This window comes from Schistocerca cancellata, chromosome 4 (assembly GCF_023864275.1).
Source record: "Schistocerca cancellata isolate TAMUIC-IGC-003103 chromosome 4, iqSchCanc2.1, whole genome shotgun sequence".
In the NCBI taxonomy this organism is placed as follows: Eukaryota; Metazoa; Arthropoda; class Insecta; order Orthoptera; family Acrididae; genus Schistocerca; species Schistocerca cancellata.
Genome location: NC_064629.1, coordinates 281,973,263 through 281,999,204, shown reverse-complemented (window position 1 = coordinate 281,999,204; position 25,942 = coordinate 281,973,263). Strand labels below are relative to the sequence as shown.

General features: G+C 36.0%; 1 protein-coding gene across 1 annotated transcript in view; it reads left to right on the top strand.

The window, feature by feature from the left end:
* The window catches only part of LOC126183546 (uncharacterized), a 905,020-nt gene extending 879,391 nt beyond the window's left edge, over positions 1-25,629 (top strand). The window contains exons 12-13 of the mRNA XM_049925619.1: positions 4,717-4,926; positions 25,133-25,629. Coding sequence (XP_049781576.1) covers positions 4,717-4,926; positions 25,133-25,254 — 332 coding nt within the window. The 3' untranslated portion in view covers positions 25,255-25,629. The remainder of the gene's footprint in view (positions 1-4,716; positions 4,927-25,132) is intronic.
* Positions 25,630-25,942: the final 313 nt, after the last annotated feature.

Here is a 25,942-nt window from a genome sequence, read left to right as displayed (position 1 = left end):
AAAAAAGTTCATGTTAACATATGTCTGAAAATCTTTCATTTTCACATGAAAGCTGATGATCAACAGTTTTCCAGATACGATCCAAAAACATCATGTTCATTGTATCCTAGGTGGGTTTGTGTTGCCAGGCAAAACTTGTTTAAACTTGTCATTCATCTGTCTTCAGCATGTCCATTGTGTACGTGTGCATAGGTATTGAATAACTAAAAGTGTTCCATTCAAATGTGTCAGATATTAATTTTGTGAACTGGATGACATAGTTTTTATGTATGGCCACACAAATAGTAATGGAGATGAGGCTGCACAGCTGCATAACATGATGTTTCCAGATTGAAGATAGCCAAGCCATCCAACCTTGCATTGCATTGCATTGTCAAGGTAGGATCTCTATCACCACAGACTATCAATCAAGGAAGATTATTTTTTGCTCATACGCCTGTCCAGGAAGAGCATATTTTATGACCTGTCCAAGAAGTGCAAAACGTCTGGCCCTGGCATGTGGTACATGTCCAAGTTCAGCATGGAGGATACTTCACAAGCAGCTCATATATCTGCCTCATCTTCAATGTGTGCAGGTCTTACACTTGTTGATGGTTTGTTACACAAACTGCCAATCCATTGTTTTTATCTTCAGTTTTGTTTACAAATGGGGCAACATTTGAAAGAGATGGAATAACAGATTTTCATAACCAACACATGTGGGCCTAATGCAATCCTTATGCTACAGTATAGGCAAGACATCGGCATCAGTTTAAGATTAATGACTGGGTTGGAAACGTAGGTGACCGTCTAGTAGGACCATACATTCTCCCACCGCATCTTACAGGTGCTGTCTACGGGGACTTTATTCAGAACACCCTTCAAGAGCTACTAGAAGATGTGCCCCTGTAAATAGGAAGAAACCTGTAGTTTATGCGTGATGGAACTCCAGCACATTTCAGTATAAGTGTTCAAGATGCAGTGGCTGGCCTCTAGCATTACAGATGGATAGGTAGAGGAGAACCTGATCCATGGCCTGCATGTTGCCCCAATCTCAGTCTTTTGGATTACCTTTAGTAATTGTTCTGGGGAGTAGACCACCCAGATGCATAAACTCTTCACTGACGAGCCATGGTAGCCTTCAAAACCATTCGAAACCATCAAGATGTATTTGGAAGTGAGCAACAATCCATGATTCAATGAGTGTATGTATGTTTAGAAGTAAGAGGATATTTTCAGCATTTATCATGAGTTCATGTATTAATGAGCTCCTATCACCTAAACTGTGAACTTTCATTAATAACTCAAGAACAGAACGTTTTTGAACATATTATCACATGAACTTTTTTTTAATTTGGTGTAAGCATTGTGTAGCCAAAGTTTGTAAAGATATTTGTGAACACCGAGTAACACAGTTTAATAATTAATTTTGTGACATTAGGTCTGCCTATGTAGCCAAGTGCATAGCGGTGCTGACTGCCAAGTTTGAAATTATGACTGGAACACCCGTGACTGGTTCTTGCAAAAACAACTAAAGAGTTACCCTAAAGAGCAGTAGTGGTTCCGATTTGGAAAGCTGACACTAACAGCCAGAGGACTGGAGAGCTGCCCACATGCCCTTCAATAAGCACTACCAGGGTGATATTTTCAGCTGGACTCTGTGTATGGATGACTCAGTCAATGAGAACATTGCCTGTGGCAGTCAAGGGTTCAGGTTGAGTTCTAATCTGCCTCAAAGAGTCTTATATAGAATGTAAGTAATCTTTGTTCTCAACAAACAATTGGCAGTTTTATGAACAAGATAACAGGAATCCTATTTCAGTGATTATGACGTCATTCAACTTATACTGTACATACATAAGAGACAGAAAAGTAATATTTATTCAGGACTGAATCATATGAGAATTAATTAAGTAATTATATTGATGTACTGGCTACATGTTCTGACTCTGACAGGCCATTTGATGTGGACCAGCTGCCAGGTCATCCTGTGAGTGGTATCATTTTGACACGGTATGGAAGGGCATGGCATCAGCACACCACTGTCCTGACAATTGTCAGTTTTCCAAATCTTCATGCCGCTACTTCTTATTTGAGTACAGTGCTCAAAAATCAGTTTTTTTGTGTGTCTTTAAAGTAGATGTTTTGCAGCTGTTAAGCTGTGAAAGGATATTCCCTATTGTGCTTTCTTTTCGAAACAATAATTCCAATAGCTTCAGACAATTTTGGTAATCCATTTCATAGATATTTATTTCAGTGTCCCATATTACTAGGGACCCAAAATAAATTCACTGTTATGAATTAAAAATGCATGTCACTGATGTAATATTCGGTATTGTAAAATAGTATACCAGTGCCGTGTGCCTCTTCAGTCATAATGTATAAAATATTCTACCAAGAACCAGCAGAACAGTCAGTTACTGCAAACCTTCTGTTACTTCAGATTCGGTTCAACACAAGTAGCATACATGTAAATCAGATATGAGAGTGACTTAAAAGCTCTCAGCTGGAGTTTGATAATAAGTTATGGTTCATAATCTCATGAATGAGCCAGGATTATCTACAGGGGAAATTTTAATGCAGTTTTGAGGAGGTTGTAGAAATTTCATGGTTTTTAAAGAGTAATCCAGGTTTACCCATTTATTTTTGTTTATCATTGTGGGAAACTTGACACCATAAAATGAAACCTTGAGTTGCCTTATAAATAGAAATCTGATGGTGCAAGGTTTTGGCAGCTAGGCAGATGCAGTAGAATTTTTCAGTGATGTTGAATCTTTTTTATAATTTATTTGCAAATTACAAACTTCCTCTCACTCACTTTTTTAATACCAGTATGCTACTAATGTAAATTTTAATTGCATTTATTGTGTATATATTTGAGAGTATTATCAAGGCCTAAAATTTCTCTCAGATATTTTGAACGTAGAATCATTATAAAAGTTAAATCAAAAGGAAGTAAGAAAGATTAGTGTTAATGTTCACTTAGTGATGAAATCTTTAGAGACCAAGCAAGTGCTCTAACTGTACAATGATGGGATAGAAAATTGACCATGTTGTTTTCAGAGGAGCCATTCTGACATTTACCGTAAATGATTTGTGAAAGAAATGGAAAACCTATATCTGAGTAGTCAGATGGGCATTTGAATGAAGTGTCATTTCTTCAATGCTGTAACAATTGTTCCACTTTGCTCAGTAAAGTCGAACAAGGGCAGTAAAAAGAACTTTTACTTACCAAACCATGGTAAAAGACAAACATATGAATGAGAGGTGACAAAATGGTAGCTTTTTGAGTTTTAATTTCCTTGATTTAACAAATAAGAAGAAAACAATGGAAACGCCAGGTTCGGATATCAACAATTTAGGAAAAGATACAGTGCCACTTTCCTAAAGATTACATGTTAAGTTGAAGACAGGCACAATTAAAAGACACTTACACATAAGCTTTCAGACCATACTTTATCAGTATTATGATCTGAGATGCCGGAGTTGGTAATCATGCGTGCAAGAGGTGTTTTGCTTGTGTGAATAAATGGTTTATGTTTGTCTTTCTTTTTCTGATGAAGGCTGCATCTAAAAGCTTATGTATAAGCTGTCTGCAACTTAACGTGTTGTCTTTACAATATGTGGGTATCTATCTTTTCCTACACTGCAAATAAGAAGAAAAGATATTCTTAAGAAATCGACCAGGCAAGGTACCAAAAATTGCAAATGAATGAAACATAACAAGAATGGAAAAGACTGGAATTCTAGGAAGTTAAAAGTGTCAGTCAGGGCAATTAACAAGTTGTTGGTATGCAATGAGCACACTCTGACTTGCTACCACCATTTCTAGACTTACAGGTTCTCAAATGCTGATAGTTGCTGATAAAACTTTCTTAATGTGAGGTGTCTGCATAAATTTCACAGCATTACAATCTTTGCTTAATAAGTCATTTGATTAAAAGTTATTTTATCTGTTTTCGCTGGCAGACAAGGGTGTTTTTACATGGCCTCTATAACTTGTACGACTGTTGTGCATGTCTTGGATAGAACCATAGCCCTAGTTCAACTTGTGTATTACAAGGGAAGATATTCAAATATTGCTCTCATGCTGCTTTTTCAGATCAGTATTTCAGTAACAGCTAAAATTCATAAAACAACATAACTTATTGTGTAAAATTGTATGTGTGCTGAAGATCCATGTATGCTTCATTTCATCTAAATATCTGATTAGCTTTATGTTGTTATTACAGTCAAATAATACAAATATAGCAAGAATGATAAACTGATTCTAATGCATCAAACATAAATTTCACAGATTTTTCGAAATTTGCCAGTAAGTTTCATATCAGTACACACTCCAGTGCAAAATGAAAATTTCATTCTGGTAACATTCCCAAGGTTGTGGCTAAGCCATGTCTCTCCAGTATCCTTTTTTCCAGAAGTCCTCTAAGGTTTGCAGAGGAACTTCTCTGAAGTTAGGAAGGTAAGAGGTGAGGTACTGGTGGAAGTAAAGTTGTGAGACTGGGTCATGAGTCATGCTTGGGTAGCTCAGTCAGTAGAACACTTGTCCATGAAAGGCAGAGGTCCTGAGTTTGGATCTCATTTGTGCACAGTTCTAATCTACCAGGAAGTTTCATTTCAGTGTACACTCCACTGCCGAGTGAAAATTTCATTTTTTTGTTCTTTGATTTTCTTTTTAGCTATGAAAGATCTAATTTTTGTTTAAAACTAAATGCAGTTTGATCCTTTTTTTAGCCTATTCATGTCATGGACACTGGGAAGACAATGGAACAAATTTCCTGATAACTACACCTCTAAGCCGCACATCGCATGGTGCTCGCAGGCTTTGCTTCATGTACCGTGAGGTGGATGGAGTTGTTCACTTCTCATCTAGTGCTGATAGTTGCACACGTGCTGTTTCACCTGGAATTGGTGGTTCTTTAGCCTTCAATGTCACCAGCACAGGTAATCAACCATTTATGTGGTAACTCTGCTAATTGGTGATTTCAGCATCACAAAGACAGAATTCAGAAATGTACCTGAACACAATTATGCAATACAAGGTGAACAAGAAAATTGCTGCACCTAACATAGAAACAGGATTGGTACATATGAAGTTATGCTAGTACATATTCATCAATGATGTAAGTCTGTTGTTAATTTTGTGTGTGCCATATATTCTTGTATATGATTTTTATTTAGTAGTTATATTATGTGCAGTTTCATTGAAAGAATAAGCTGAAATACTGCAGTGTCACAGAATTCTTTGTTTTTAATAGTTATTATGAATATAAATGCATATAAAGTTGAGGTTGATTGTGCCCAAAGCCTTTGTTTCCAACAGTTAATAAATAGATGCCTGATTTTTTAAAATTATTTATTCATAAATTCATTTAGGGGTTGTTTAAAACGATATAGGATTTATCATTATAATACAACAAACATAAATATACATGAAATATATAAGTATGCTTTAACAGCATAGGACAGGTGGTTGCTTATGGCGTTGATGAAGGAACCATCCCAGCATTTGCCTAAAGCAACTTCGGAAAACTGGGTTGAACTACAACCATAGATAAAATAATGAGAAAAGTTGTAAGATAGTACTGGATAATACATTATTAAGGATCCATTAAGTATTTGATAGAGCAGGCATTTCAGAAGAAAGACTGTAGTATATTTTGAAGAATTAACTATGAGAAAGCTTTGTTGAATGCTGTTTGAAAGAAAATGCAGAAACTATTTATTCACAGTTGTTAGATCATTTTGAGCAGAATCCAATTGATTTTGTGCATAAGTTTGTTTGTGCATCCACCACTTCATGCCAGAAATAAAATGGCCATCAAAATGCTGGCTGCAAGGTAGAGACCTGGCACTAAAAAGGATTAAGTCAGTTACACATGCTGGATATGTTGACTAATTATTTTGTGTTACTGAGGAGTTGTTAGCACTGATTACTCTGAAAAGGAAAACAGTAACTGACAAATACTTGTCTGTAAGATCAATTGGGTGAAAAGAAACATCTTCACTAGAAAAATGTACCTACACTCTAAAATGCTTTGGCAATAAGAAAGCTGAAATATTTGAAATAAAAATTGTAGGAACATGCACCCTATTCACCAGATTAACCAACCTATGGCTTTAAGCTTTTGATATATTTAAATTAATTTGTGCCCAGAAAACATTTTTTAGTAAAATGAAGATGGCAACAGTGACTTGTTGAAAAGAGTCCATAATTACGGTTCAGGAAAAGAATCTATTCCTTGGAAAAAAAGTTGGTCCAAGTGCATTAACCTGAAAAAGATTATATGAAAAAAGTGGACTTTTAACCTAGAACAGGTTTCTCTGGCAATACAAAAGCTTTTCACTTCATTATGGTACATTCACTAACCATAAACAGTAACAGTGATATTTGTTACAATTACAGTTATCTAAATGAAAATTAAAAAATGGAACTTCATCTAGACATAAGTAGGAAAAAAAGATCTACATATCAGATTGACAGGTGGCAGTGAGTAAACAATAACGAACTAATTTGTGGAAGCCTCTATTTTGTCCTAAGTGTTGATGTATTTGAGATGATTTATCAATTTTCAAACAGTGTTTAATAATATAGTAAACCTGTTTGTGAAGTGCACTAGTAGGATAAATGAGAGGCAGAAATATGGTAATGAGGCTGGTTGCATCAAGAATCTCAATCAGAAAAGGTACATTTGCCATGTATTCCAAGATCAAATGGTAGCAAGTATTCCATATGGAAAGAAGGTACTTACTGAATGAAAAAATTAAGTTTTTTGAGAACATTCATCAGTTCACTTCTTCAGTGGCCATTGTGGTGCAGATATCATCAACAAATGAGGACTGTTTTAACTGATTGGCTCTTGGAAAGTATTATTGTTGTTGTTTTTATTATAATTTTCAGACCATTTATTACAATATCTTTAACTTAAGTTTAAGGGGTGATGAAAAAATTCTCATTTGACAGCTCCACTAACCCCTTACCTACATTTTGGTGCTTATATATCCACATCAGAGTTGTGCTGGGTTGCATATACATGGCAGCAATGTCCTCAAATGGAAACTTTTTGTTTGTCCCATATATAATGTAGAGGATTACTGGACATTATATGTTTGTGCAGTGCCAGCCATTGGTAGAATATTCTTTTTGGAGATGGTACAGTACTGAGTAAATTGAATGAAAATAATTCTGTTAGATCTCAAAGAAATCAAATCCTATTAGTGGCATGGAAAAAAAGGACATTTATTTGCTTCATGTTAAGCTGTTGCCATTGCATGTGTATTTTCAAACTGTTCATTGAAGATAATGGTGGAGAGATAAGCCTACATGATCTTTGCTTTTTGTTATAATTAATAATTTATGAAATGTTAAATAATAAATACCATTATCAGCAAATAATTTATAAACTTATGGCAAGTTACTAATTTGATCACTGATATTAGCCATTTTGTGTTTCATATTTTCTCTGCTAAAGGAAATTGTCTTTAAAACAAGTTTATTTATGAAAATCTTTTAGTAACTTAGCTTCTGTACTTAATAAGAGTTTTCAAGATATGGAAACATTCTTAAATCTAATAAAATGTATGGAGGTATTAGAAATCACTCACAAATGACAACTTCTTTGACCAGAATGTTGGAAGACTGTATTGCATCTGCCAAGTATGTTATCTGGTTATGGTACAAGCAAAGTTAAACAACTGCAGATATGTTGAATGGAATATGTTGGTCACAGTTGTCAAGCCAAAGAGCTTGTGCAGATACATTATTTGACAAAAAAGTTGTTGCATTGATGATGACACTTCCAGAAGGAACTAATTTTTAGGTCAAGGAAGAGCATATCAGTAATGCATGTTGATTACAGTTTAGAGGCAATTCATTCATATTTGCACATACTATGGACCCTGCACCATCACGAGCACCACAGCTAATATGGAGTGAATTGCCCATTGGTACTTTTTAATTGAAAATAATAATATCATTTAAATGATGCACATGATTCTGCAGCATTTTTTAAATCACTGGGGATAATATTTTGTTAACATAAAATAGTGCATATTTTCAAATGTTTGAAGAATACATTCATTGTAATTCTAGTTTATTAAACAAATTGAATGTGGTACAAAAGGACATGAGTTTTGTTTACATCTTGGTTCCATGCTCACACCAAACAAAAAATAGTGAAACTGTCTGACAATGAGAATAATTTTAAAATCTGATAGCAGCAATTCAGTTGAGTTAAGATTAGTGATAATCTAGCCTACTTAGTGCTGTTCTTGTGAAACCTGCTTTATGCTCCTTTCACTACTTTTAGGTTGAGCCATGGTGTACCTTTACATAGTGTCTCAACAAATTTCTGTGAAGTTTTCATGGTCTAATGTTTAACCCATTTGGATTTGTCAGTGTGATCTTCCTCTGTAGTTGAATGCTGAAATTTTTAGTTTCCAACTTCCACTACTAAATACAATGTAGATCCAGCTTTCCCAATCAGTATGTATTGACATTTTAAATGTGTCCTATGGTGTGCATCATGTAATTTTTTTCCTTACAGAAATATAAACATTGTAGGTTTTTAGTATGACACATTCTTCTTCTTCTTAATGGGAGCTATAATGATTCATAATTAATTTTGAAACATCTGTGCAAGTCATCACTGCAACAGCAGTCAGCTAGTAGTTCTGTATGCTAGTAATTTGAGCAATGGTAAAATCCTGGAATAGTGATTACATTACTCTTCCAATTTATTGAAATCAAGATTGACAATATCCTGGTCACTTGGACAGTTTCATGGCAGAAGTATATAGTGGCCCAAAATCTTTTAATTTTATGATATAGATATTTATTATTCATAAAATGCAAGCTGAACGAACTTTTAGGACTGGTGCTAATGCTAGTCCAACTACAAGTAATGTGGGTGAAATAGTGGTTCTCTTCAATATTTACAAGAATGTGCTGTAAGCCATGAACAGAGTGCTGAGTTGTAGCAATAAGACTACAATGTTACCATTTAAAAAAGTCCCATTACAGAATTTGAAAGAAGAACTACTGTTTTTCATAAGTAGTTGTTAGATCATGTGAGCACTATATCAGGGAACTTAAATTCTAAGTGTGCAATTTATTTACTTCAATTTTTTTCCAAACATATGTTGAGCATTAAAGAACTGATTTCTTCAATTTGAATAGTCTGAATCACTGTTGTGGCTTTAAGCTCTGTCCTTCTTCCAGCATTCCCTCAGTTACCCAATTCCTTAGGTACTGGGGAACTTCTGATAGTTAATTCAGAAAAACTGGAGTCAAACTAATGTAACTTAGAAAATTTGAGTATGATATCTTCAGTATAATTTCACTTAACATGGAAATCAACATAATTGAAGCCCATGTGCTTATGCATTGAGCTGTATTACTGAATCATTTAATGGTGCTTAATAAATGTAAAATATTAATGGAATATAGCATCAGTACTTTGAGGAACATGAACATATTAAAAACTTAAATGCACAGTATTAACATTCCACAGTAATATTTGTTTTACATTTTGCTGTGAACTGGCTTTTGACTAGGTCAGATGATGGCCTAGAAAGCTGGAAGCTGGTTCACAATGAAATATAAAATAAATATTATTGTGTGACATGAATATTGAGTATTTCAATTTTTAACAAACTAAAAATGTTTAGAAAGTAATTACTCATATGCAATGTTGAAACCAAGACAATATTTTGAGCACCTATTGGATTCACAAAATAAATCATTTCTTGCATTAGTAAATTTTTTTGGCAAAGTCATGCAAGCTTTGTATATGTCACAAAGCCACATACTGAGAAAGCTCTGTGATACAGACATTACAGTAATTGTGGTAGATTATCATGGAAAAACAACATTGATAATCTCCCATTTGACAACCAGTATAGATAGGTCAGTATGGCAGGTTCTTGTCATTTGTCTGTGACATTTTGTGACATGTCACTTGTATTTAGAACAGTGTAACTGCTTGTGCATTAATACTAGACATAAACAACTCATATTCCTTGTGCCTGATACTTAGATAATGTGCAGAAACTCATGATCTTACTCCTTAGGAGTGTTTGCAATAGGATTACAATGAGATCACTAAAAATGTTCAGTTACAGAATTTTAAATGAGATCACCTGTTTTTCACAAGTAATTGTTAGGTCATTATTTTGTAGGAGTAAGATTATGAGCTGACTGGTGTAAATCTCTGTTTTTTCTCATTTTCAAAAACCACAGGTCTTACTGCTGTTGTATAATGTATAAATCATTATATTAATTTTGTGTTACAATTCTGAAAAGAAACTCAGATTCAAAGAGGCACATGATCTTGACATGTTACAACTCATTCTCTGCATATACAGCTCATGTTCCTTCATGTACTATATGTGCAACTTTTATGTGATTATCCATTATTTAGTCCTTGAGTTGTTAAAAGATGATAGTATCCACTTTAAACCTGTTTGTGCTATCCATCTCACTCAGAAACACTGTTGAAGCAATGGTCATAACTCTATTATTGAACAGCCTTGCATAACTGTAAAGACCTTCTCTCTTCTTTCTGTGCTTTTCCCCCTTGAAAACAGAATACTTTGTCCTGTGCGCATAGTACTTATTTCCATCTCAGTGATCCTGTGTACCTTGGCTTGTCATTGTTAACCAGATTATGTTCCATGATATGTCACAGTTTGGACATAACCTGCAGACAGAAATCAAGTGTTATTCACAGTTTCAGACCAAAGAGAAAAAAAAAAAATGTGTACCTGGACTACTTTCAACTAGTGGTATAAAAATCTAATTTTTTTCTATTCTGTATAAATATCTATTTAGTGTTTTCTCTCATACTGTTAATCTACCTATTTCAATTTGTTTTGGTTCAGATATGAGTTTAAAATTGTGAAGATTGTTGGATGACCTCAGCTCAACAACTTGTGACCTGTTTTGCAGATAAGATCCAAACCATTTTTTAACAGTACCACTGATGCCTATTGCTTCAAGTTCCCTAGTAATATTACATGGTTCACAGTATCGAAGGCTTTGGATAAATCTAGATTAATTCCAACAATATGTTTATCTGACTCCAAATTTCTTACTATTTCTGTTGTGTAGTCCAATATGGCTGTTTCTGTACTGTGCCCTGCTCGAAAACCATGTTGACTGTTATTTATTAGTTTATGTTTTTCTAGATATTAATTGCTCAAGTATTTTGGAGAAGGCTGGGAGGAGAGATATAGGTCGGTAATTTTTTATTTTGTGGCTGTCATCATTTTTTTATAGAGGTAGCACTTTAGAGATTTTAAGTTTATCCGGAAATATCCCTTCACTAAGGGTCAAGTTTGCTATGTGCACTATAGATTTGACAACACATGGAGCAATTTTCTTAATTATTGACACAGGTACATCATCCAACCCTCTTAGCAGAGGCTGAATATTATGGTATATATGGCTCAGTTGGCTCATGGATTAAATCCGACCTAGCTGGAAGAAAGCAGAAGGTCATGTTGAACAATTCTGAGGGGTACTCTGTGTCTTCTAGCTGGGGCTCTATTGGCTGCGGTGTTCCTCAGGGCTCTGTACTTGGCCCCCTTCTCTTCCTCATCTTTATCAATGACCTTCCCTTGCATACTAGCTTTAAAACTCACTTTACTCTTTTTGCTGATGACAACTCTATCTTCATCAACAAAACTCCCAACCTCAATTTTGCGGAATTGGCGAATATTGTCTTTAGTGAAGTATGTAATTGGTTTGTAAATAATGGGTTATCACTAAATGTTGATAAGACCCAGCTTGTGCATTTCCAAGTAAGGGAAAAAGTTGAGGATCAATTAAGTATTACATTGAATGGTAGTGAGTTACTACAAGTTGAGTCAACCAAGTTTCTGGGTGTACACATTGACAACAGTCTAAAATGATCTGAACATATTTTGCACCTCCACAAAAAACTCAGCTCAGCAACATTCACTGTTCATATTATTTCCACTGTATGTGACCAAGACACCACAAAAACTGCTTATTTTAGCTATTTCCATGCATTATTACTGTATGGCATAGTTTTCTGGGGTAATCCGCCACTATCCAAAAAAATATTCATTGCCCAAAAGAGAGTTATTAGGATAGTGAGTGGAGTCCAGCCTAGACATTCTTGTAGGAATGTTTTCAGAAAATTAGGGATACTGACAACTGCATGCCAATATATCTACTCCCTGTTATGTTTCATTGGTAAAAATGGACAATTGTACAAAACCAATGACTCATACCATACCCACAATACCAGGAGGAAGATAGACCTCCATTACGAATCAAAAAACCTTACTATTGTACAAAAAGGAGTCCATTACATGAGCTGCAAGGTGTTCAATGCTCTCCCACCATCACTGAAATTACTTATCCATGAGCTTCCCAAATTTAAACAACAGCTCACACAGTATTTATTAGATAATTCCTTCTATTTGGTAGAAGAATATTTCATTAGAGTTAACTGTAATTCATTTTTTCATTTACTAATTTGATGTGCTACTGTGCATTACGATACTCACAATCAATGTTAACATTACAGTGTATTTCATTTATCTACTAAGATCTACCATATTTTTTAATCTAATTTTTTCTGTACCTATTAATGTGCATTTTGTCTTATACCAGATATCCTCTTGCAAGAGGTACTTTTGTGTATTCCTTTTGTATTATTTGTAATAATTCTGACATGTCCTACATCCATGCGGACGCCTCGCAGTATTGGATTTATGGGATATAAATAAATAAATAAACATCTACACTAATACTCTGCAAACCACTGTGAACTGCATAGTAGAGGAAACATCCCACTGTACCAGTCATTAGGGCTTTTTCCAATTCCATTCACATGTCAACCATGGGAAGAATGGTTGTTTAAATGCCTCTGTGCATGCTGTAATTGTTCTAATCTTGTCCTCATGATCCATATGGGAGCAGTATTTAGGATATTTAGGGAGTTGCAGTACATTCCTAGAAGTATCAGTTAAAGCCAATTCTTGAAACCTTTCACTCTCCCAGGGTCCAAACAAACCTGTGACCAATTGTGCTGCCCTTCTACATATACATTCAGTATCCTCTGTTAGTCCTACCTGGTACACCTCCCATACACTTGAAAAATATTCTAGGATGGGTAGCATGAGTGATTTGTAAGCTATCTCCTTTGTGGACTGACTGCACTTCCCCAGTGTTCTACTAATTAACTAAAGACTACCACGTGCTTTACCCATGATTAAGCTTGTATGAGCATTCTATTCCTGTATAAACTGCTACTACACTCAGGTATTTGTATAGTTGACCGACTCTAACTGTGTCTCACTGATACTATAGTCATTGAACCTTTGATATTGGTAAGTAAATGTACAGCTGATAGTTATTTAGAAGATGTGTGTATTATTTTTTAATGATTATTAAAGTCTCTATATGCTAATGCAAAAAAGATCACAACACCAAAAAATAATGTAGAGTAATGAAATTTTTGGAATAAATTTGTCTAGGAACCTATTTAAGTGATTAATATTGCAGGATTACAGGATAATGTAAGTGCATGATAAACTATAGGAAATGCTGATACATTAATAACCAGTGTAATTGCTAGAATGTTGAGTACAATCATGCAAACATGCATGCAGTGTGTTGTATAGGTGCTGGATGTCAGTTTGGGGCATGGAGTTACATGCCTGTTGCACTTAGTCAGTCATTACAGGGATGGTTTACGCTGGTTTTGGATGACACTGATGTTGTCATCTGATGATGTCCCATGTGTGCTCAATTGGAAACAGATCTGGTGATGGAGTAGGCTAAGGCAACATGTCAACACTCTGTAGGGGAAGTTGAGTTACAACAGTGATATGTGAGTGAGCATTTCCTGTTGTAAAACACCTCCTGAAATGCTGTTCATGAATGACAGCACAACAGGTTGAATCACCAGATTGATGTACAGATTTGTAGTGTACATGGGAAGCCACTGGAGTGCTCCTGCTCTCATGTGAAACTGCACCTCACATCATAACTGCAGGTGTTTGTCCAGTGCATCTAGCATGCAGGCAGATAACTTGTAGACCCTCCATTGCGTCCTTCCAACTGACACACGCTAATCATTTGCACCAAGGCAGAAACAGCTTCCATCAGAAAACATTACAGACCACCACCCTGCCCTCCAATGCACTCTCGCTTGACACCACTGAAGTTGCAAATGGCGGTGGTTTGGAATCAATGGAATGCAGGCTATAGGGCATCTGGCTTGGAGCTATCCATGAAGTAACAAAATTGTAACAGTTTGTTGTGTCACTGAGGTGCCAATTTCTGTTCAGATTGCTGCTACAATGCAGTATAATGTACCAGAACCATACATCAGACAATATTCTTTCCTCTTGGTAGTGCCACATAGCCATCTGGAGCCCAGTCTTCTTGTGACCATACATTCTACTGACCACTGCTGTCAGCAGTCATATACAGCAGCTACATTCCTGCCAACTCTTTCTGCAATACCACAGGAGTAACATCCAGCTTCTCATACCCCTGTTACATTAACTCAGTCAAAATCAGTTAGCTGTTGATAATGGCGACTTTGTCACCTTAAGGGCATTCTTGACTAATGTCAGCTCGTCACATGTAATCTCAAAGGTAACTAACCCTACTGATCATTACAGTGTGTACTTAAAACAAACCTGATTTGCATCCTTATAGTAGTGCTACTAGCACCATTCTTATGCGACTGGTGTGAAATCTGAGTAGACATTGTCTTTCAGATGTAGCAACACGGGTACTGACTTTTGCTTATGTCGCACAACTCCTTCTTGGTCCTGCAATTATTTTCCCATCAGTGTACATTCTTCTCTGCTTCTACCCATTAATGAGAATTTCCAGCTAACACACTGTCAATTTGTGACTATCACTTTCTTCTTCCTGGAAGATTATCTGACACTAGAAGGAATGTTCTTCAGATGTCAGTGACTGACATACTGGCATAAAGAATGTTTTCCATCAACTTAAGGGCTATTGAACACCAGAAAAATGTTGGAAACAGGAACTGTGGCTTTATTGTGGAATAAGATACTGCTGCTGTTTCAGGCCATCTGTGTTTCATTTCAGTTTTTTAAATTTTCAGATATGTTATTCAAACATTTACATGCATACATCATAGATCCAATACAAGTATTTGCTAGTTTTAAGCACAAAGGTAAAAACATCTCTGGCTATCAATGACTCACTATCATGTGGATATTTCATGGCAAAAGCAGTATGATCAAAAGCTTGATCAACGATTGTTTGAATCATTATGATGTTATAAATCTTTAGCCAACTTTATAAAATTGTGAATTGAAATTTTCCTTGTAATCAAAGATGAATCATCAAGAAAAAAGAAGCATACTCTAAACTAAAGGCTACATTTGTATTTCATTTAGGTACACACCCACCATACAAAATCAAGATTGTTGCATCTAAATTTATTCAAAATCACTCCAGAAATATTGAAAATAATTTTGAGTAGAAAGTGGTCCAATTAACTGAACTTCTGAAAACTGGAATAGCTGAAACTGATTCAGAATGTGCTCATAACACTAACAAATTGAGGTTATAACACCTCATGGTTGATAATTCTTTTGGCTGCTGTTTTGCTCATGTAGAAAATGTAATGAAGATTTTTCTCACTCATATGATTAGAAATTGCAAATTGTGAACATTCTTTTTTCAAAATAAAGAGGAATTAAGAATGAAGTCAAGGTCATTGTGGGACAAATAACATTGAACTTTCTGTTCAACATGAGTGCTAGAAAATATGGACATCTCAAAAATAATCAATGAGTTTTAGGTTGGTAGGTCTCATAAATGAATTGTCTGAATCTATTCTTGTTTGTAATCTTGCAGATAGTTTTTTAATAAAAGCTTATGTAACAAACCTTATAGATTTCTTGTATCAGTCTTAATTATTGTCTCAGTAGGAGGAGTGTGATTCTGTTAGCACCTCCACACCCACAGCATTAAGTTCAGCTACAATTGTCTGTCTCCAATAGGAGAACATGTCCTGCTCTACTGACAGTGCAACAGATGGATGCGCTTAGAGCGACAAGCTTCACAATCACTTGGAGGACAAAAATATGTTCTGTATTAGTATTTAGATTCTGTGTTAATGCAGTCTAGTAAATTGAAAATGTTGTAGACAATAACTGATAAAAATGGTATGCAAAATCATAAATTTTGCAGCAACTTTCAGTGTGCAGGAATTAAGTCCTTGGCTTCAAGGAGTGGTGTATTTGAGAGTATCTGCCTACAATACATGACAGCACAGTCAGTAGTCAACATGGCAGCTTTTTCCTTAGTAGTTTAGAATGGCCAAGCCCATTCATGTCTCATCAGTTAGTATTCTGCCAAGTACCTAGCGTTTGTTTTATGATACAGTAGTTAAGCAGTGATTGGAGATGATGTCACCCAATATTCTGGGAGTGTATCTCCAAATACTTTGCCCTAGAGTAAACATGTGCAGTGTCATTTAAAAACTGCAAGAAACCTGTTCACATTCATGTAAAGATAAAAATGTGTTCTAAGTTAGGAAACTTTTCATTATATTGCCTTTGAGCTGCAAGTTGACATTTTGCCACTAAGGGCTCACAGGAATGGTCAGTGTACATACAAGTATTTTCTGAAAACTGAACACTATTGTGCAATGTGGTTAACAAAGTGAGACCTACTTCACTGACAAGTGATTTCATTTTCAGGGATAGTGCAGTAAGTTTCGTTTGTATTGTTTCTCTAAGAAATTGTTTACCACCTGTCACCTGAATTGCAATCATAATTTTTCACCATATGGATTACCATAAGAATGACATTTAGGTTTGTTCAACACATGGTTTTAAAATCTGGAACATTAATTCAAGAAGGAATGTGCAGTGTGGCTGCAGAATGTACGAGAGTAACAGGTAATTGCTTACAAGAGTGCATAGGCACATGACTTAAACTTCACTTAAACTCCAAAGATCCAGAATCTGACATAAGAATCCCCTCCCCCCTCACAGATGGGTCAGTGTCAATTCCTTATTCATGGTTCTCTTTTTTTTCTTCCAGTACTATTTCACCTGTTCACTTACTTTTTTCTTCCTGTCATCTGAACACTTCATACCAGTTTTTTTCACCCGTATGCTTTGGAATCTTTCTATACCCAATACTTTTTCCCTAAATACTTCTGTGTCAGCTGTTTCTTCAGCCTTCAGATTATTTTTTCCTAAATCCTTTTCACTTCATAGATCCTACTTCTTGTTGACTTCTTATTCTACAAATATTTGAAGATCTTTTTGGTTAATCTGCTGGCATGGATGTGAAATAAATATCTGAAAATACAAGTCTTCCCTTTCTTATTACTTTTGATGGTCTCTGTGTTTTGGTAAATTTTGTCATTACTACCTAATTTCCAACCTTCTGTAGTGTTTCATGGGACAAATATTTGCCTAATGATTCACATTTCTAGTATTTTGAATTTGTCTAAATTATAGTTTAATGCTAGACATTTGAAATAATTTTGTTTTTCAAAACAAGGTGATGAAATCTGCAAATAGCGATGTGAATGTTTTTCAGCATATTTCATTTGCATATTAATTTTCCAATGTAGACTTTTTTTTTGCATTTTTCCTGTTTTTGTAATATGTAAGTGAGTTTATGCAACACATCAGTGTCTAGTTGTATGCAAGTAACTTCCTGCAAATCCACTGAGAGTGACTAAAGAAATTATCTGCAGTCAGATAGATTTATCTCTATGGTCTGACCATCTTGATACATTACTGTATAGTCAGATCAGGATCTCCTCAATATTTTGACTTGAAGTATCATGCAGTTACAGTGCCTGGACTTACTGGCAGCAATGACATGCTAATCTCTTTCATTCAGTCATCATTTTCAAGTAATCAGATCTTGGCAGAGAATATTAAGCAATGCACAATGAGTTGAGGTATATGTTGCCAGGAAGATGCAGCTGTCAGACATTAATTCCTTCAGAGATTGACATAATGTCAGAGTCACACTCAGAGCCCATGATCTAGTTCTATAAATTGTATTAATGATTAACTATCACTAAATGTCTTTATTCTATTTGTGCTTGCATGAGTTGAAATTGAACATAGCAGAATTAATCGAAGAGCTACTACTTGAGTAATAAAATATTTCTTATTCAGTTGCATTATGTGGTTGCTGATTATTTACTGCTTATTGTCACAATGAGCGAGTGTAACAGAGACCAGTAGCCTTGGTTTCAGTAATCAGGTCCAAAATGATGTAGGCTGCAACAGTCATGCAGAGATGAAGAGTCTTACACAGGATAGACTAGTGTGGAGAGCTGCATCAAATCAGGCTTCTGCTGGTCACTAAAATTACAATACCATGAACACCATGGAACAAAGATCAAATTGGCATGTAATGTACTACATGTTTATAAGTGCAAATGATAAGCATTTCAGTGTAACTGGGCAGCATAGGTAGAATTAAGACCATCTATGTTCTTTATATAAGAATTATGTAGCAGGTTTCCATTGAGAAATCAGATTTGAATGCTGGTTGTCAGAAGATTGTGTTATGCATTGTTTAAGGAGAAATGTCTACCAGTACATGCCATAATTGACAAAGGCATAGGTGTGGGCTATTGAGACTGATTTTTTGTTATGTGATATTGCTACTTGTGTTGGATGGGATCACAGGACTGTCACATGAATATGAAATTGATGGGTTCTGAAGGGCTGTACTGAATATCTTGCAGGATCTCAATGGCCCCATGTAAATAGTGCCTGAGAGTGTAGAGATGTTATTTGCTTCACTGTGCAGGATCATACAGCTGTATCATGCAGTTTGAGTCAGGAAATGGGCTTGTTTGTAGCAGGATGAGTATTCAAATAGGCAGTGCAATGATGTCTGGAGCATGACAGACTGTTGGTATGATAACCATTGTTGCAGTTTCCATTGACACAACAGCAAAAAAGGTCACACCAGCAGTGATGCTCCCGATGACATCATTGGACGCAGGACTGGCACTGTGTTGTTATTTGTAGATAAGTCTTAGTTCTGAGTACAGTACAATGAATGTATCCATATGACTGCATTCATCATGCTCATACTGGCCCAGCACCTATAGTCTGATTTAAAGAAGTTGTCACTTGACGTTTGCGCTGCGAAGTTGCGGCGTTGTCACGTCAAGCACAGGCTGGAGTCAGCCGCCTCAGCGCATCGCTACCCCCGGCGATAGAAAATCGTTTTAAAGCCTGTATCTTCTACAAATAGTAAGTTAAACATTTCAAACCCACATATGATGTATATCTCTACAATGTCTCTCAATCTGTCAAATATCTATTCTTAATTTTAATTAGGACAAGAGTTACGTTATTTTGTTTGAAACCATTTAAATTCTCGATTTCGCAAACAGCTTCTAACTTATCACGTCATTACTGAAAAACTATTGGTGTCACAGCAAAATAATTTTTTCCATTCATTACCAAAATAATGCACTCAGCAAAGAACCCTTAAAAGTTTTCATAGTGCATTACGTTTCCTGTATATAAATTTCTGAAAACAGCGTTTTTAAGCAACCCTATCAGTACTGAACTCGAAACAAGTATGATGTTTAAAAACTCTATCTCCTATAAATATTATGTAAATATTTTGAAATTTACGTACAGTATCGGTCTCAGTGGTATCTATAAGCATATCAAATATCTTTCCTTAATTTTAATTAGGGCCGTTGTTACATTAACTATTGAAGTGTGAGAAATTTTCGCTTCCGTAAAAGTTTTCTTCTTTAGATTGAAAATCTCGAAAACTCTTACACACATTGAATAACATCTTGGTGTATATACAAAATGAAATAGAATTAAAATACAGTCTAACTTACAGTAAGGAGGTGACGAGAGCTGGCCAAACAGTATTTCTTAGTCTCACAACAAGAATAAGAATTAATCGAAATAAATTCACAAACACAATATTTAATGGCAGTAAGTACACTACACACTAATCAGACAATGCGAAAACACCGCTTAATTCAGAGTCACAGTCAGTGGAACTATTCGTGTCGCTGCTCGTATTGACAGATACAATCAAGTCTTCGACACTTTGTTATAAGATACCTTCATTGTTCCATGCGTCCTGTATCACTCCTTCTGCCAGTTTTCCCATGTCATAATTTCAACTGCCTCCATCAAAAGGCGTTCCACTTCAGTTAATGTGAATTTCTCATTTTCTGCAGCGATATGCCGTTTAACCTGAGCCCAAAACAGCTCTATTGCGTTGAAATGGCAATGGTAAGGAGGCAATCTGAGCACTTTATGCCCGCAATCTTTTTCTACTTCATCCACAATGTAAATCGAGTTCTTTGGCTTGTGTTGCGATACAAGTTCTAATAATTCTGCCCTTGTCAAATTACTGTCGAACTGTACCTTATGTTTCTATAACCAGCTAACAATGTCGTTTTCCCTCGTCGCCTTTTTGGGTGCTTTATCTTGTATTACTGAGTGATAAAGAGCGTTATCCATAACAATGATAGAGTTTTTTGTTAAGTTCTGGAGCACACAGTCTTCAAACCATTTCACAAAAGTATTGTGGTTCATCTCTTCGTGGTAGTCGGAGGTCTTATTTGAACTGAATAGCAGCAGACAATTTGGAATGAAACCTTTTGAGTTTCCGGCATGTGCTACAATTATCCTTTTTCCTCTGCCGATTGGAGCTGCCATACTACCGCTGATGGTACCGTCTGTCCAGCCTTTGTTTAAACTGTGTCCTGCATTCACCCACGTTTCATCAAGCCAAACGATATCATCAAAATTTGTCCCCACTAATTCTCTAAGAAAGCGGCATCGCCAGGCTGCAATATCTTAGCATTCTATTAGTAACTTTCTGCCAGAGATGGATTTATAGCGGAATCCTAACATTTTCACGAGTCGCAACAAAGACGATTTACTACCCTGGAACAGGTCAGCCGCTGTGAGGGTGGCATGTAGTTTTTTGAGTGTTGGATACTACTTCCTGGAATAAAATGTGTATATTTGAAGACGAATGGCATCTTCCTGAAAAGAGTCAAGTTTTGTGACCCTCTTCCCTAGCTCCTCTTTTTCCCAGGTGTCTCCAATTTAGATGATTCACTTGAGCCTTTTTTCCTGAATTTCTGCTTGCAGATTCTTATTACTGTTCGTTCGTTAACTTGTAGAGCAGCTGCAATTCGCTCCACCACCTTATCCAAAGGAACGAGAGCCCCCCCTGCATCCCTCTCTCTCTCAAAATAGTCTCTTAGGGAACACACGTATTCACGCGTATAACGATGCCATGTCCGCCACTTTTTGGAGGTTTCCGAGGAGTGTGTAGCCTTGGCCTCCCTCTCTTGTGACTGCTTTCATCAGACATTGTAAACACGAGAAGCTATCAGTCACTCAAATCTCTCACCCGCACGTCTACAACGGCTCGCTAAGGACTGGCTGTCACAATGCCTCAGTCAGCTCAGCAGTGCGAAGTGGCAACGCAGTGGCAGCCGACAGCGCCGGCTGCCATTGGTTTATCGGTAGCGGGAGCCCTGCAGCCCGTTGCCTGTCAAGTGACAACTACTTTAAATCAGACTATAGTGTGATGTATGAGGTGACAATGGATACACAGTACAATCATCTGTGGTTTGTATAGTTGATAATGTGTACAACACGCCATAATATTTATGGTATTTTAGGGTCTGTGGCTGTGTCTTATATCCAAGGCTCTATGTCTATCTTTTGACATGATAACTCAAGACCATACATTTCCCATGCCGTCCTGATCTACCTCGATACTGAGGGTGTCAGATTGTTGCCCTGACCAGCACATTCTCCATACCTCTCCTCCATTGAAAACATTTGGTCATGGGTTGCCAAGAGACTGCCACAACCATTACTCATCAGCCACTATCATTTGATGAACACTGGCACAGAGATGACACAGCACAGAATGATGTACCCATATCTGTCATCCAAATTTGGTTTGATGCAATGCTTATCTGTATGAAAGCAATTGTCTCTGCCAGAGATTGCAGCTCTGTGTACCAAATTTTGCACCCTGTACACCCCAAAAATGACATGATCTTCCTACTGTACTATATATATGCAATAAGTTAAAATTTGCTATTTGTTACCATTCCTAGCATAACAATTGTAATGATCAACATTGCATAGTCCTTCATTTTGATGTACAACAGTCATACTACAGGTTATTGGGACATTTCATTGAGTGCTCATCTACTCTCTGAACTTCTGCGAGTGAGGATGATGGGTCATACACATCCTTCTGCTCAATGACTGATTACTCTGTTGGTGTTATCCATGCAAATCTTTCTGATCCCATCTGTTGATGGCATACATCTTCTCTCATTCACAGGTTCCAGTATAGTGCAGTGATTACTTCTGAATGACCTACATGTTGTGAAATATATCAAAAGGAGCCACAACTTTATGTGCTTCCCTCTGAATGCACACAGGTGTATTACATGTCAGTCTTCCTCAGTGGCAAAGCTGCTGCTCAGCAGATGCAAGGACAATTGTGTCAGATCCATGTCACAGAATGCTCTTGTGTAACTGTCAAACTTGGTAAAGTGCGAGTGAATGGTACACAACCAAGTCAGAATCATTGGAATGTCTTCTGATGTGGAAGCTGTGTGCCAAGTCTGATGCAATTCCATAGACTTTTTCTATGTGCTATTGTTTTCATGTATAAAGAAATATGTTCTTTTCCGTACTGGGTATATTAACTGCTGTCCTTACTAGTTTACATACCAGTACACATTCTTTCTTTCAGTGGCCCATCCATGATTGGTGCAAAAAATCTTTGTTGAACAGTGCTGCTAGAGTGACATCCGCCTTTTTCATGCAATATAAAATGATTTTTTTCAAATATTATTCAGAGGTAAACACCAATATGACATTTGTTGTCAAGAAATATTTGGTTGGAATGTGTACCACTATGTCTTGTACAGGCATTACTCATTGCTATTTTAGAAGCATTGTATCGTTGACAGATACATAAAAATGAATGAAAAAATAGCTAAACTTTGTTCTTTTTTGTGTACCTGTTCATTCATTCTTTATTGATCCACTGAATCATTTTGTGTACAGAGAGTAGTACATGATATGGGACAAGTCATTATAGTAGTTAAACATTTAAAAATACATAACACCAAATTAAATACACCTAGACTTACACAATTGTATGATAGTTATAGATTCCAAGTTATAGTATTAGTATACTCACAAGTTGTTCAAAAATTAAGGTCAACTAAGCCTAATTAAAATTAAAATTTGAGGATACATTCAAAATCAGATTAAGTACAGATAAGCATTACATAATTTATACAGTAGTTAAGATTTACTACGTAAATATAATGAGTGCATACAAGTAGATCAATTTTTAACAGTTGGCTAGGCCTTATTGAAGTTTACATTTCGAAGATAAATTATAGTACAGAAAGATAAGTGTGCAAATATAGTACATTAAAAAATCACATTAAAAATATTCATGTAAGTTATAAAAAGAGTATTTCAACAATGTTAATTTAAGACTTATTTTAAAACATGCTGGATTGTTGCCCAGTAGTCACCAAGTATTTCCCTCTAGTGTTGTGCTGATGGTAGTCCAGATTCTGCTTCACGTTGCCAGTATTTAGCTTGGTAAAACTTAGTATCTCCAATGTGTACTGGTATGGAAGTGGAAGAATATCTAGTTTTTGGAATAGTTGTTTACATGAGTCTCTCTGCGTTTTAAATAACATTTTCCTGACAGCTTTCTTTTGGAGCTTACATATTTTATTGGACTCAGAACTTTGGCCACAGAATATGAGGCCATATGTTAGGATTGAGTGAAAAAGATCATGTTACACTGATGTTAGGATTTTATACTCCTGACTTCCCTGACTCACTGAAGCATAAAACATACTTTACTTAAATTTATAGCTAGCTGTCAGTGTGCCTCTTCCAGCTTATAGTGTCAGAAACAGATATTCTAAGAAATTTAGTTACATTTTCCAGTTCAGTACTATTTCCACCTATTTGTATAGTTGGGATGGGGGGATTTCTGTTCTGGACTGTAAGAAATGTTAGGCCTACAGTCTTCTTTGCATTAAGAAGTAGTCTAGTAACTGTAAGCCATGAATCCAGTAGAGCAGTACAATGGTTGACTGCAGCTCCAACTCAATGCTTCTACTATTCAGTTAGTGACCACCTTTACTCCTAAATTATTTACATTCTGTCAGAAATTTCCTCACCATGTTTCTAATGCTATTGTAGCTAGTTAAAGGTGTCTGTGTTATGAAAGAAACCAGTCTGTGAAGTAAGAGACAGAATGGCCATTCTAATAAAATGACAAATGAAAGGATGAACTGGTTATATGAAAGTTTCATTTTCCATAGACTTGTTCATTTTTCCAGAACAGAAGGAAATTGACCCGTTGCATGCATTCTTTGATATCTTCAGCTATCACAGATTTCTTCATTAGCTACATGGCTATGTGTTGCAAAGTCCTAATGCCTACAATCAAATCCCATTGTAGGCAGTGCAGACAGCTTCTACAATTATGAAAAGATAATCTTGGTTCCATTCTGACTGCCTGTGTGTCAACCAGAACAGTCAGAACTCAGCACTGACTGGACTTGCAGTGAACCAAAAAACATGGAAAAATCACCTTTTAAATAATGTGGAAAGTGACAAAACACATCATTATAGCAAATGCTAACCAAGAAGGAGGTTCACATAGAGAAATTGAAATATTGATAAAAAAAAGTCATAGGAAGAATGACATTCTATAAAGTATAGGAACTTTTATAAATGATAACAACCACAAAAGCCCTCAGCCTTATAACAGACTTGTGATACTGAAAAACTGGGAGTCATAAGAAAATAAACATAAAAATGAAAGAAACTCTATGGTGTTGCCTTGTGTGTAAATATGCTTATTCTGTGCAAGTAATGGGTTTTGAATTGTTTGAAAGATAAAAGTTTAGTTAAAAGTACACATATATTCTCTGTTTTTAATTGTAATTAGTAACTTACAAAATGTTGAATAACAAGTACTGTTATCAGCGCATGCGTAGAAAATTTTAGCAGACTACTAGTTTGACCACATATATTGCTCACTTCATATTTAATATTTTCTCTGTTACAGGAAGGTGTCTTGAAACAAGCTCAGCTCCATCTACAGTGGTTATATCATTATCGCTACCCACACTTTTGGCCACAGGTGTTTTTGGAATTTTTGCTGTATATCAGTACTCTGATGAGAGGTGATCAAGAAATATACATTTAGTATTTTAAATAATAAGGTGAAGGTTCAGAAAGCTAAGTGACTTATGTAAGGCAATTAAAAATATGTGGATGTTTGGATGTGATACCCTTCTTTTTATGGACAACCTTCTGCTGAACAACATAGAAATGTGTAAAAACAGGTGACAAATTATGGCGAGTGAATAAATAAGGGCATTGTACATGAACTTGATTACCACTTTTTCAGTGTTAAAACATAATTAGCTGAGTATGGAAGTTGATAATAATTTGTCTGGAGACTATTTGCTGCTTTTCTCTTCCTGGAACTCAAAATTTTGTGATTCTACAGAATATATAATATTGTGTGTGTGTGTGTGTGTGTGTGTGTGTGTGTGCGTGTGCGTGGGGGGGGGGGGGGGGGGAGAGAGAGAGAGAGAGAGAGAGAGAGAGAGAGAGAGAGAAGGGAAAGGGGTGAGCAAATATTGGTGTGGGAATAAAAGAAAGTGAGGAATATGAATGAGAAATAATGTCTTTAACAAAAAATGAAATGTAATTGTCAGCAAAGCTGATTTTTACATCAGTTGTGTACAGTGCTGTTTGTCTGATAGCATATATACACACACACTGCAGCAATAGTCTATTGTTAAATAGTACCAAATGTAAATACAAAAGATTGTAATTAACATTATAAGATTTGTGTGAGTTATTTGAC